A 13,745-nucleotide genomic window follows, 5' to 3' on the forward strand; every position below is an offset into this window, starting at 1 on the left:
AAAAAAAACGGAATTGCAGAAAACATTGCAGGTCTTGTGATAATATAAAATCTCAGTGGGCCAGATTAAGATTTGGTTGAAGGTCAGGCTGCATGTGACCCTGGGCTATAGTTTTCCCACCACTATTTTATATCAATCCAACACTTTGCCTCCCCGTGGAGCCGAAAACATGGTTTCCTGTTTTAAATCACAGGGAGTTTCAGGAGTTTACGCGCAACAGGGATACTTACCACGCCTCCCAGGAGACTCCAAATTCCAACGTCACCAAGTGAATCCACTTCACAATCCCACAAGCCTTTTGCCCTTCACCGCAAAGTCACATTTTCTTGCAATGGAGGCGCGATGCCACTTGACACGAGGAAGCTATTTTAGTTTCATGATGTGCAGTGAAATTGGATCTCAACAAGTCAGTATTCGAGTCTGCCAGTTTTGTTCTTTGCTGAAGCATGGCACCCCTCAGAGGTCGCTCAAGGTCATTTGTGATTTCCTTTTGTCAAGAACACAGTCTGCTAACGTGACATTTATCTATTGTGAAGTTATTTTCGCATGGTGGATGACTGGTTAGCATGTCAACCTCACAATGCCGATGTTCACCATTGACTTTGACTTTCCTGTGTGAAGTTTTATGTTTTCTACATGCTTCTGAGGGGTTTTTTGGTATTCCAGCTTCCTCCCAAATTCCCAAAGCATGCATGTTAGAGTAAGTGAAGACTCTATATTGCGCAATTGTGTGAGTTTGACAAGGTTATTGTAGTTAACGAAAGAACTCAAGCTAAAATTGAAAAAAATCTTTTCATTAATGACATGGAATGCTTAAAAAAATGAAACTACATTTTGTAATTACAGAGATGTTCTTCATTTTTGTATGTCATTTCATATTAAGACATGAGCTTTCAGGGTTTAATTATCTATTTTGGTGTTACTGTATACCAGTACAGAAGGAAAGTAAGTCATCTGGCAATTGTAGCTTTATTACATAATACTTATTGAGCATAATTTTATCTTGGAATACTCTAAATACTCCTTATATTTAAAAAAACTAAAACTAATACTAAAACTAATTAAAAAACTAAAGCATTAAAAAAATAAACTAACAAACCTGTTCTAAAATTAATTAAAACTGAATTTTAAAAAACTTCAAAAGGAAATTAAAACTGACGATAGATCTAAAACTATTCTAATCCTCGTTGAGTGTGAATGGTTGTCTAAACCAGTTTTCCCCTGCCTTTGTGCCAAGGCACATGTTTCACAATTGACAAATCTCCTGGCAAACCACCAAATCAAGTGACAAAATAATTACTTTAGAACATTATATTATGAATCATTTTCTCGACAAAAGGTGACTTCACACCTCATCAGTATCGCCTTCTATCTGGTTGGTTTTCCTCAGACGTGAGTTTCTTGGCATGAAGCAAAGAATGAGTCTGTTGAGAACATGTAAAACATTTTAATGTGGTTCAGTATTATTTCACAGTGATATAGTAAGGTACAAGTAATTTTCCATGTCGTTGTTTTTGGCAAATTCCGTATACAGTATTATGTATCCAGGAAAAAAATCATGTACCATAGACAGGAACCTTTGTCTGACACCATTTGCTGGTCTCAGAAATCTGATTTGTCAGGAATTGTTAATTAGAGGTGCATCATCACTTAAATATCATTCATCATTCCCAATAAATGTAAGTACGGTACAGGCGTCAAAGTACAAATTTAATTAAGTGTAAAAGCGCAATCTCCGTTATGGCTGCGTGGAAGAGCCGTATGAAAACACAACTGCAGTAATCTGCTCAGACCACCTACGTTGACACACAAACTTCAGGACAAACGTGCTTGTATACCTGGACAAAACTGCAAGACTCTAATCATAAAAGTGAACTTGACATGACAATGCTCGTACAAACATGAGTAGGCAAAATTTGGTGAATTAGTTCTCAGCGGTGCTATTGCACAAGGTGCACGTACTGCATGAGCCGATGGCACGAAACCCAAATGAATCTTTAATGAACAAAGATGAAACGCACAAAGCCCCAAATTAGTCTTCATGCACACGGAGAGAATTGAGACAAAGGGAACATACATACAGGCACAAAAGGTGAAATGAAGCTTTAAAAATGACAGTGGGGGGAAAAAATGCTGCCATCATGGGTAGCTGCTTTGTTGTTGTGTGTAACATTGCAACCATGCACGTGTAACAAGATTACCGGCAATCCTGTACTCTGGTGAACAATTCAAATATTTACCCTTCATTACAATCGCGGTAACACACAAAAAAACAAAACACCAAAATAGCAGCCATTAATCGACGAGGCGTTAAAAACACAAACAATAACCCCAACATTATAAATGTGCAGTTCTTCAGAGCCAACCTTCTGCAAAGTGCGTTAGACGTGTGCTTTGTTTTGTTCCAGGTCAAAAATGCTCTTGTGATGCCCCGCCCACATTCAAGTTATGGTCACCAACAGTGTCAACGTACATTGGTGAAACGTTTGTAAACTGACAACAGATAACGCCTTCTAATGAAAAAAAAAAAAAAGATTTGATGATTTCTGTGCCCGAAACACAGAGGCTCAATTCTCATTCTCATTTCTACATGGTGGCTTTAAATAGTCTGGAGCAGGAATGAATGATATCGTGCGTCAGAGCAGGTCTGTCTGTAAATGATCAACTCCACAGAGCATGCGGCTAACAGTAAAAGTTGGCAGTTATTTATTACATCTCTTTTTCACAAACACACGTACCGTGTATTTACACTTACACACACCTGTCAACAGTAGTGTTAGAGCTTTTACGAGCAGAGCATGTTATGGGTGTGCCGCTCGAACAACACTGCATGTACCAGTTGTCTCTCCTGGAGGACAGGGGAGGGGAGCGAGGGGGGTGGGGGGTCTCCGACTCGTCCGAAAAGTTAATGCCCCCATTAGAACCTTTTTTGGGTGCGTTTAGGAACCTATTCCTGTGATTGCTACTGGCTCTCCAGGCCATTAACGGAGTTGAGCTTTCCCGAGCCCTTTCCTCTCAGTCTGATTTTGGGGCAGTCACCTCCCACCTCAGTCTCTCCTGAAACACACAACGCTCTCACCATGAATGCAAACATTATAGCAAGAATAGAGATGGAAACACGAGCAGTTTAAGGTCAAACTTGGATGGAGTCTTTTTTCAAGTTCCGTGAAGGCCCCGCTGACCTGACAAAACTGTGTTTTGCCTCTCATTTGGAGAACCGTGAGAGCAGGAAAAGTCTTCTTTTCATTTCTTCCAAGTGATGTTATATGATAGTCTTCCCATTTCTTTACAGTGAGAGCATTGGAGCAGGCAGTTTGGGATATTTTAAAATGTGTTTTCATACATTTACATGTTTAAATCATGTCAAAAATGTTCTTAATATTTTGTCCTACGCACAACCACCAGTCTAAATACAGCATTGGTGATGAATACTGCATTTTCTGAATATGGATGAAGCAACAAAAGCTACTTGATTTTACGCTCAAGGCCAGTCAACAGCAAGTGGGAAAATGGCCATCCCAAGATGGATATAAAAATGGGTGGATTTTACTCCAAGATGGCACAAAAGGGCTGACTAATAGGAAAGTAGTAATTGGTGGAATGTTGACGTGATACATCTTGACTGAGACAACCATCTTTGTATGCTAGGGAGATCAATTTAGCCTGGGTTGTTTCAGAGAGTCTTTGTCGCATGTTCATTTACATGCACTTGCAGCACTTTCCTTTTTTTTTTTTTAATTAAATATCTGTAATCCATTTATTTTTAAGGGTAATGTAAGATGAGCGTGAAATGAGATGTAAAGATTTGGGGTATCATTTGTGGCATACTAAATTTACAGTATGAAGTATTCAAATGGGCACTTATAAACACGGTGTGAAATACTTCTGGATTTGTCCTATTTGCAGCAGGGCTCCTTCCCAATCCCCCTTGAATAGTCGTGATTAACAGTACATAAAACAATTCATTGTACCTGTAAACTCCTCTGGCACATCATCAGCAAACTCTGTGTAATTGCTATCCTCACATTCGGACAAGCTCTGAGGGAGGAGATACACACGACACACACACACACACACACACACACACACACACACACACACACACACACACACACACACAGCGTCAAACGGACAAATCACATTTGCCCTTCAACTACCTGCCTAGCAAACCAAAAGATCATCTCTGCAGCAGCTTAACTGTCACAGAGGTGACCTTGCAGTACGCTTCAGTTCTTAATCATTCAGATGTTGGAGGTTAGTTGCCATGACATTTGTTATTTAGTCACTGGTCTTTGATATTGCATCACGGCGACCCGACTGAGTATAGGCGGTACAGAAAATGGTTCAATGGATAGTTAAGATTGGCTAACATTCTGTGTCTACTACTGTGTTGTGAGAGTAAGGCCTTGCTCAAATTCTGTTGCTCTTAAAGTATTATCAATCAATCAATAAATATTTTAAAGAAACTCTTGTACACATTTTACATACAATTTTTTAACTGTTACTTTGGACTTAACCTGCAAATGCGCTGGCTCATCCGTCAGTTTTAAGAATCAAAAGTGACCCTTGAGTTGAGCAAATGACTTTTCTCCCCTCAATATTTGGTCCCTCCCCAATAAATAAATAAATAAACAAATACATACATAAATACATAAATAAATTTTAAAAACCAATGTATTTTCAAGATGCGCCGTATGTAAACTGTCATGGAAGGCGTGCACAACATGTGCACATAGGAGTGACATCCCAACAACCAGTGGTGCCATGGACATGCCTGCCGATTCGACAAATATTTTTTTAATATGTCCCTTTTCTGGAAAAGAAAAAAAAAATGGGTGGGGGATCAGCTCAGCTCTGGGTGAAAATGCATTGCACGAAGTATGGAATGGGATCCCAAAACTGCAATGGTAAAGCCAATGGGCGTAGAGGATGTTCAGTCACAACGCTGGCTATGTTGACTCAACATTTAGACGACGCACAAATGAAGAAAATGACAAAGGGCAACAGCAAATAGTAAAGGCTCCTGTATTTCACTTTTACACGGCAATACATGGATGGGTAATATTCAACAGCGATGTGCACACTTTGGCCTCACAATTACTGTATGCTGTTGTGAGCACAAGGAATGCGACCCGTTCTGGCCCCTTTATTCACTGAAACCACCCAATGCATTTTCTCAAAAAGTTTTTACCAAAGAGAAGATGTGAACTCAGGATGAAAGCAAATAATTATTTGCAAGCGTGACTGCACTCATGGAAATGTTTGCTGCTGTAAATGATCGGCCCCTCAACTCATGAGGGGAATAATGAAATGGGCCTGACCTACAAAAAGTGCTGATGTCACTTTTTTGGAATATATTATCATGGCTGTTTAGATACCGGTATGTTTTTCTACTTCTCCTGAGGACCATATATAGACGAACAGACCAAAACAAAGCATATACCTTTTCTCTCGGTCCATAGTTCTCTGCGCACGACACCATTCCAAACAAACAAAGGAATGTAATGAAGGCCTAAAACAGAAAAGCCAGAACAAAGGTAATTAACAAGACATTTTATTTCCAAAGAAGAAAAATGAGTTATTATGTCAGAGCACATGAAAGTAATATGGGAATGGTTGCTGGTAAGTGCTTCGATGTGATGGCATGACATAATTTCTTTTCTGACTCTTACTAATGATTGTAATATTTTTACTGAACCAGTCTGTTCTATTTGATGTTCCAAACAGAGCACAGATGTATTGCTTTCGTCTGGAATCCTGTCTAGGCACATTACTCCGAATGCATGTATATCTCTGCGTTCACACAAGAAACAGGTTTTGACACAAGATTAAACAGAGGCGACACAAATAAGCTCACAGGTTACTATCGGCACCAGACCGCACTAGTTTACTATTGACACAAAAACAAAAAGAGTGCTGTCGATGCTGATCTTACCAAGCACAGCAGCCAGAGGATCACATAGAGGATCTGGGTTTTGGAGAACAAGTCCTGTCCGAATTTGATGCAGGCTAGCGCCTCGAGAAAGGCTATGGCCCTGGGCAAAATGAGAGGAACAACCCAAACACAACATGACAAATCCCCAACCGCCTTCAGTTGACTTAACTCACAGAGAAGCAACATGTGCTGCTTTACGGACCAGAATGTTTGTGAGATTTGTGTTGATAGGAATGTGAGGAAACAAACCGGCTTACAGCTATGGTGAGAAATCAATTCGTCATGGTTTAACGTTGCTACATTTCTCAGCCTCAATAAGCTCGCAGGGGCTCTTGATAACATTTCACATTTGTTTCACTGTATGAAAGGTCCTTTGTGGCGGAAGGCTCACTTACCCGAACACCCAACACTGGGTCCCAACTCTCTTACACTGGGTGTCTGTGAGGTAGGCGTAATATTGTCTGTAGCAAACGCAAACAAAATGTCAGGTTAGAGTGAGAAGAATTGGATATAAGGTAACTGGGGATGTTCTATCCCATTTTTTTTCAGACCCATATATAGGAGTATTCACTCTGAGTACTCACGGATACAGAGTATCGATACCTCCCGTATTTTCGATATATACTGCATGAAATTTAATTTAACACAATGACAAAAATAACAAAAATGTGAGCAAATACTTTTTTTTCCTGACGCACATGATGATTCGCCAAAGTGCCCAACAGCCATAGTATAAAGCGAACTACTGCGGAAGAGGACTTAATGTCTTTTTCTTTTCCCTCTTTTGCTTTAAGTATCGGTTGCTGGTATCAGCAGCCTCGACGAGTATCCGATACCTCAAAATACGTCTGGTATCGGCCCGATATGGCACTTGGTATCAGTACTCGTCCATACCGAATGGTTCCGATGCAAATGTTCCCCCCCTCTAGACAGAACAGTGTTTCACCTGACTGTTGGCGCTGTGATGATGCCAATAAACAGGATCCGACACCAGCTGAGGGCGTGGCTTGCCGGAAAGACGAATATGTGCTTGAGGAAAAACGTGTTTAACTCGGTCAACTGGGAAGGAGACAATAAATGATATTTAATACAATAGCACACTACAAAGCTGCGTCATTATTTCACAATAAATCTTGAGTCAGTATTTACAGTCAAGGTAACCGTTAGAGATCATCCAATGCCGTGGGAAATTTTCCAAGGTCGTAAATTTGATCATTTACACCGAATAATATCTTTGTTCATCTATCTGTGCCATTAACAGACTGTAGTGACAGACGAAAGAATGAAATGCCCTTCCACCAAATGGCAAAAGGTACAATAAGCCACCCGTTGCCATTTATAGATGGAATAAGTCATGGCTCCCTGTGAGTATATCAGCTATGTATTCAACTAAACACACCCAGATTTCACACCAAGTGAACCTGTGAATCCACCGACACAAAATCATTATTCCACTATATCGACTTTTTGTCACTTTTTTTTGGGCTGCCATGAGATTTTTCTACAGCAACATATGTGCCATGGTGGTTATTTGAGCGTCTGTCGGCTCCATTTATTGACTTTACGTGTACATTTTTGCGACAACTCTCCTTCACTGTAATTGTTGTGAAAGCGTGGGAAAAGACATGACATTTTTGATTGACTGCTAGATCAGAGAACAAGATGACATCTTTAGTAGGACAAACAACTCAAAACATTCAAATTCCTGTTGTGTTTTGGGATGTGTTAAGCTCTCCTTTACATTACAAAATGTGACAATAAAACTGTTAACTAATTTTCATTATTCGTATTCGTGATCATTTTTGATGACTTCAGCACATTTTCCATGGTTGGCTACATACAGTATATTAGTAAGATTTTTCACTTGTTGACAACAAAGCCCAAGGAAACACAAATATATGCTGTGATGATGGCTGAATTGAGCAGAACATTACAAAACACAGCAGTATTTTTGAGCATCACTTTATGCTAGCTCCTCGCATTCCCATACAAACATAATGAGAGTGAAGGCTTGCTGCGGTGCTATTCTCTCCTTTGGCCGCCAGCCTCGTTCAGCGAACCAGCTCAACTGTCCGCCCGCTGGGCCGAGCGCCATCGTTCCCTCCCTGATCCATTCTTCAAGACTGGTAATTACTGTTTGGAGCCTCCAGAGAGGGGAGAGCTGTGCGGCCAAGTGCATGACGATATTGCTTCATTGAGTGTCCATATAAAAGGGGACGCACAGCGTGTTGCCATGGCAGACAAACGCGAAAGAGAAGGCAGCTTGGGTGGTATGCAAAGCGACGGCACTCAAAATCGTACCCTCCTTTATTAATTGCACCCGAGTAATCCAGTCTGGCTTTGCCTCTTTACGGGATTAGCTGTTAATGCACAGACAGCAGCACACCCCGTGAATTAAATGGATCCAAGTGAAGCGGGTTTTAGATTTCATCCACGGAGGCGCCAATTAGATTAGCCCCGATTCAGTACACTGAACACACAGGATGATCTCCGGCTGGCCGCCGTTGAGACGTCGGGAAGGCCCCTTGACCCACCTGCCAGATGATCATGAAGAGATAGACGCCCATCACTCGCTGCAGGGAAGACTTCGGATCCAGCCAGCGCACGTAAGTCCAGCTCGCCGGCGTGAACTGTAAAACGGCTCGCTTGATCTTCCCTGTCGTGGTGTGGATGTCCCTGTTGGGGGACACAAGGAAAGGATGCCAAGGATTTATAATAAGTGTTGAGTAATGTAATTATTAAGCCACCAACACACTTATTCCAGACTTGTCTTTCCATTCTGTGATGAATAAACATCTCATCCTTAGTGGGAACACGTTCAAGCTTAAGGTCATCTTGGTTGATAGCGCAGCTGAGTAATATGGTCTGTTGCAGGGTTTGGCAAATGTTTGTGCTCAAGCACCCCATTTGATTTGATGATCACACTGCTTCTCAATTCAGAATAATTGGATATGTATGTCTACAGTATGAACCTATTAAATCAGTAAAAGCCTAATATGCCTTCGGCGCGAGCAGGGGAAAATGCCTTTGTCCGGCTTCTTGTGTCTGTATTTTACTGCCCCCAGGTGGTCGAGAACAGAAGAAGCAGCACAATGTCCATTGAACTGAAGCAAATAATGTGGCAAAAACTGTTTTAGTCTTTAGATTTAAATATGTCATTACTGTTTGTTTTTATGAAGCACAGTAGTAGAGAGTGCTATTTTCCTGAAGAAAATACAATAAAATGTTTTCCTTTTGGGGTGTGGGGTAAGATCGGATCAATGGCATTTCCATTCATTACAATGGGTATTGGATATGTATGTGATACGTCAACAGTATGAACCTATTAAGTCAGTAAAAGCCTAATCTAATATGCCCTCAGCGCGAGCAGGGGAAAATGCTTTTGACCGTCTTCTTGTGTCTGTATTTTACTGCCCCCAGGTGGTCGAGAACAGAAGAAGCAGCACAATGTCCATTGAACTGAAGCAAATAATGTGGCAAAAACTGTTTTAGTCTTTAGATTTAAAAATGTCATTACTGTTTGTTTTTATGAAGCACAGTAGTAGAGAGTGCTATTTTCCTGAAGAAAATACAATAAAATGTTTTCCTTTTGGGGTGTGGGGTAAGATCGGATCAATGGCATTTCCATTCATTACAATGGGGAATGTTATGAGTTACAAAGGAAGTCATGGAACATATTTATTATCTTTGTATCTGAATCGTAGAAAGGGTTCTGTCAGTCGTCATCTGTACCTGTGGGTAAAAAACAAAAAACAAAAAACAAAACAAAAAAACAAAAGGGTTGTCTACCGCTGACGAAGTGAAGTGCTATTTTCCTGGAGAAAATACAATAAAATGTTTTCCTTTTGGGGGTGTGGGGCTGGATCGGATCAATGGCATTTCCATTCATTACAATGGGGAATGTTATGAGTTACGAAGGAAGTCACGGAACATATTTATTATCTTTGTATCTGAAGGAACCACTGTATTTCAGACCTCAGTATAGCTACCAATGTGTCTGTTGCTACTGTTAAAGAAGAAGGCCACGGAATACAAACGTTTGGAAAACAACACCATACAGTTATTTCCAACTTTCGGGACATACTTAATACTGGCCCAGTGGTAAGTCCTCATCTCCAGAAACCGGCACACCGTCATGCCCAGCCAAATGCCGCCACCGTTACACAAGAGGATGTCCAGAATCACCTGGTCCCACCAGCACTCGGCAAAATTAGGCAGCAGATGCATGAAGAAGAGCTGAAGGAACCACATGTGAGACTTAACTTCACAGATGCAAAAATCTACGTAGAATATGACATGATGCAGTACCTCCGTGAGCTCCCAGGTAATACTGATGGTCCAGCAGAGGCCGTAGCTTCGGATCAGGAGGGCCTTCATGCCCCAACCCCAGAAATGGCTGAATGCAAAGATGTCAAAATGGCTGAGAATTCTCTCCCAGGTGATGACATGGCAGTTGACTGCATACTCCTAAAAAGGGAGCGGGACACACACCCTCAGCAACTGCTAACAGATACTGTAGAATGAAATTGAGCTATTCCAGTAAAATCTCCAAAGTGGAACAGAAATAGATCCGTGACACTGGTTGACTTAATAGTTGTTGTACTTTCAAAACACATTACAAATGAAATAAAATTAAAATGAATAAAAACTAAGATTGTGCTCTGCGATCAGGATGGACTCCAGTTCATCCACAACACAAATGAGGGTAATTGCTTTCAGAAACGGTCAGAGGAGGTTTGGTTGAACTCCGAACTGTATGAGTTTTGCGGCATTCAACTTTGGAGGTTCCACTGTATTGTCACGAATAAACTACAATCCTCACCATAATGTCTGCCTCTCTCTGGGCATAGCGCAAGTTTGGATCAAGCCAGTACATTAACTGTTTAACCTGCTGCCAGTTCAGGAAGATGATGAAAACCAGGAAGAGGAAGTACAGCACACTCAGACCTGAACAAGAAAGAGGTATTTTAGATAAGAGGAAGTGGGACTGCAAAAAAAAAAAACTGCTGTCATTCTTTCATCAGTACTTACCAAAGACTATTCTCCATATTGCTGGATGAGGTCTAGTGAATGGACCTGCAGAAAATGAATACCGGTAATGCGAATGTGTTCAAACATGCAACTGACTTAAACGATTGATTCCCAATCACTGTGCCACAAGATTATGAGGTGTGCTGTGTGAAATTATCCAATTTCACTTAATTGGTCAGGAATCTTTGTTCATCTAGCTATGCCAGCAGTGTGTAGTGACAGGGAGAACATTTAAATACCCTTCCACAAGATGGCAGAAGGTAAAATGAACTTATCATAAATATCGCAATTGGGCCGAAACGCTATATCTGCAAATTTGGTGAATTCCATTTTTCTCTTCCCACAAATCGTTAGTCTGGGTCAGTCTCCACGTCATTTGTTAAATTTACAAACAACGAACCAAGCTAAAGTGCTGAAAATAGATTGAGAACAAATCTATTAAGTCGACTGGACACTTCAGCTGTCTGAAGTGTGTTTCTAACTCACGAACCAAGCTAAAGTGCTGAAAATAGCTTAGAGCAAATCGATTAAGTCAACTGGACACTTCAGCTGTCTGAAGTGTGTTTCTAACTCCTCTTCCTCACGCTGTCGGAGACTCACAGCAAATAAAATGAATGGAAATGGATCAAATTAGTTTGATTTAGGCCAATTTTGTCCATCAATAGCTGTAATGCTTTGTTGCAGCAACATTGATCAATTTGCACACAAGTATTTTATTTTATTTTTTTTATTGCATCACCCATGGATCTTTGAAATAAGAGTATGGAAAGATTATGTAACTACAGTCGTCGCTTTTCGTTAAGTATGAGAACAATACATATACTGTTAAGGTATCTCAAGCTAGTTGTTTCAATCGTACTTTACTTTTACCTTAAGTTGTGGTTTTGGAGATTCAAGGACTCAGCCTGACAGCAACCATATCTATCTGCATTATTTCAGTCAACAGTACTGTATACACCTTTTGTGACATATTTGTTTGGTGGTGTGCTGTGACATTTTTTGACTATAAAATATATGACGGTAAATAAAAGACGTTAAGACATTAAGCAAAACAAGGTTTGTCATATGAAACTCACCATTGGGAAATGCCAAAACACTGATAACAAGGAAGAAAGAGATCACCAGAATCAAACCAACCCAAAGATTGCTGTCAGGATTTCCATCATCTCTGTAAATAAATTAAAAAAAAAGTAAATCCAACACAATTTGTTCAACCAGCAGTTAAAACAGACAACCTCAAGGCATATTATGTTTAGGTTTTTGAAGTATTGAGTGTGCACTATTCATTTAGCAAGGTTCGCAGGGAAAAGAAGACGTACACAAGCAAGACAGTAACCTCTATAACAATTAAAAAAATGTCAGTTTTCTTATACATAAAAGTTCTGGTTTTATAGGTTCGGCTTAACACTAAAATAAAGTCAGTGATTCTAGTCACTGATGTTTACAAAAATATATAAAGCTTTTTAAAAAAATACTTTGTAGGGGAACTTTTAGATGTGATTTATATGAATTTGAATAATTGTTCTGCCCTAAGAAAAAAACAAGAAAATGTGATAAACTGAACATTCTGCAAACGACAGGTCGATACGTTACACACACGCACACACACACCCACACACACACACACACACACACGCGCGCGCGCGCACGATATAGCGGGGCCGCCGTAGAGCGGGGGAACACTCCATTATTGTGGACGTTTGTTGCAAATGGAGACACGGCATCCTTTCATTTCCGTTAAAAGCAACGTTTGTGGTTTTCAAAGCTAGTTTAAAAGCGCCACCGTGTAACAACTCACCCCAATGACATGTATTTCGTTGACTTAGTTTGAGAGAATATGAAGTATAAGCTGTGACCGTGACTCAATCAGAGCATCACAGTCACTGTTAGCCACCTGCTAGCTTCCCGAGCTAACCTTTTTTCCCCCGAGCATGCTTACCTCGCAAAGGCGAAATACATCAGACAGAGCACCGTGCAAGTTAGCAACGTGATGGTGTGCGGCCGGTAGAAGAACTCTATCGTTATGTCCTCAACCTGCTGCTCGTTTATCATTCGGAAATGCATCCTGTAGTTCACGTCATCCTTGCTCAGGGTATGAGACCCTCCGCTATACAATGACACCATGGCGGAGCAGCGGTCGGCTCCAAGCCCCCTCGCCCAAACGGCACCGGGGGCGCTTAGCCAGCCATACGAAGGCAAACGTAATGGGAGGAATAAACACACATCACTACTGTAATAGATAGCGTACGAGTAGGAAGTATGACGTCTTAGAAAGGAAACGCTGAGTAAAAACGAAAACAGGAGGCTGATGATGAGTTTTGATTGGCGTAAACGTAGCAGGGAGTGTCCCTGAGAAGCGGTAGAGTTTATTCGCTGTTCTCCATCACGTGCTGGAATGTTTGTTTTGAATCTGATCTTACGACACACAGAAATCTTCTAAATTACATCACCCATGTAACAATCACGCCGTAGAGAAAAAAAAACACGTAAAATAACATTTGAATGTCGAATGAAGTTTCAATGAAAACACCCAGTTTTTCTGCAAGGGAAATCGCCTTGACGTTTCTCTGTGTTTGTTTCCCTCTAGTGGTTGTTTATTGCTCTGCATGATAAACAAAATCTTGGGCCAAAATGTGGCCTGCTAGCCACGTGCGGCCCGATCCGTTCAGCAATCCGGCCCACCGACATTTACATCATCAACAGTCCTTTAGTATGTGTTGCATTAATTGGATCCTTTTCCCAAGTGGTAGTTAAAATGTTTTCATTCCTTTTGTCTTGA

General features: G+C 40.8%; 1 protein-coding gene across 1 annotated transcript; it reads right to left on the bottom strand.

The window, feature by feature from the left end:
* Nucleotides 1-2,884: 2,884 nt before the first annotated feature.
* ptdss1a (phosphatidylserine synthase 1a) lies at nucleotides 2,885-13,286 on the bottom strand. Its single transcript, XM_019873649.1, has 13 exons — nucleotides 12,906-13,286; nucleotides 12,043-12,134; nucleotides 10,967-11,011; nucleotides 10,758-10,882; nucleotides 10,244-10,402; nucleotides 10,020-10,171; nucleotides 8,470-8,611; nucleotides 6,882-6,994; nucleotides 6,331-6,396; nucleotides 5,936-6,035; nucleotides 5,444-5,512; nucleotides 3,972-4,038; nucleotides 2,885-3,057 (listed from the first exon to the last, which is right to left on the bottom strand). The coding sequence occupies exons 1-13, from the start codon at nucleotides 13,088-13,090 to the stop codon at nucleotides 2,963-2,965; spliced, it is 1,410 nt and encodes a 469-aa protein (XP_019729208.1). The 5' UTR covers nucleotides 13,091-13,286; the 3' UTR covers nucleotides 2,885-2,962.
* Nucleotides 13,287-13,745: the final 459 nt, after the last annotated feature.

This window comes from Hippocampus comes, unplaced genomic scaffold (genome assembly GCF_001891065.2).
Source record: "Hippocampus comes isolate QL1 unplaced genomic scaffold, H_comes_QL1_v1.1 scaffold383, whole genome shotgun sequence".
Taxonomy (NCBI): Eukaryota; Metazoa; Chordata; class Actinopteri; order Syngnathiformes; family Syngnathidae; genus Hippocampus; species Hippocampus comes.

Bases quoted from the DNA above. Each gene is read 5' to 3' on its own strand.
- ptdss1a (XM_019873649.1), bottom strand. From the start codon at position 13,090: ATGGTGTCATTGTATAGCGGAGGGTCTCATACCCTGAGCAAGGATGAC. The intron at 12,135-12,905 runs GTAAGCATGCTC...ATTTATTTACAG, and splicing joins ATGTATTTCGCCTTTGCGAG to AGATGATGGAAATCCTGACA. The intron at 6,036-6,330 runs GTAAGTGAGCCT...CATTTTGCCCAG, and splicing joins ACCCAGTGTTGGGTGTTCGG to GGCCATAGCCTTTCTCGAGG.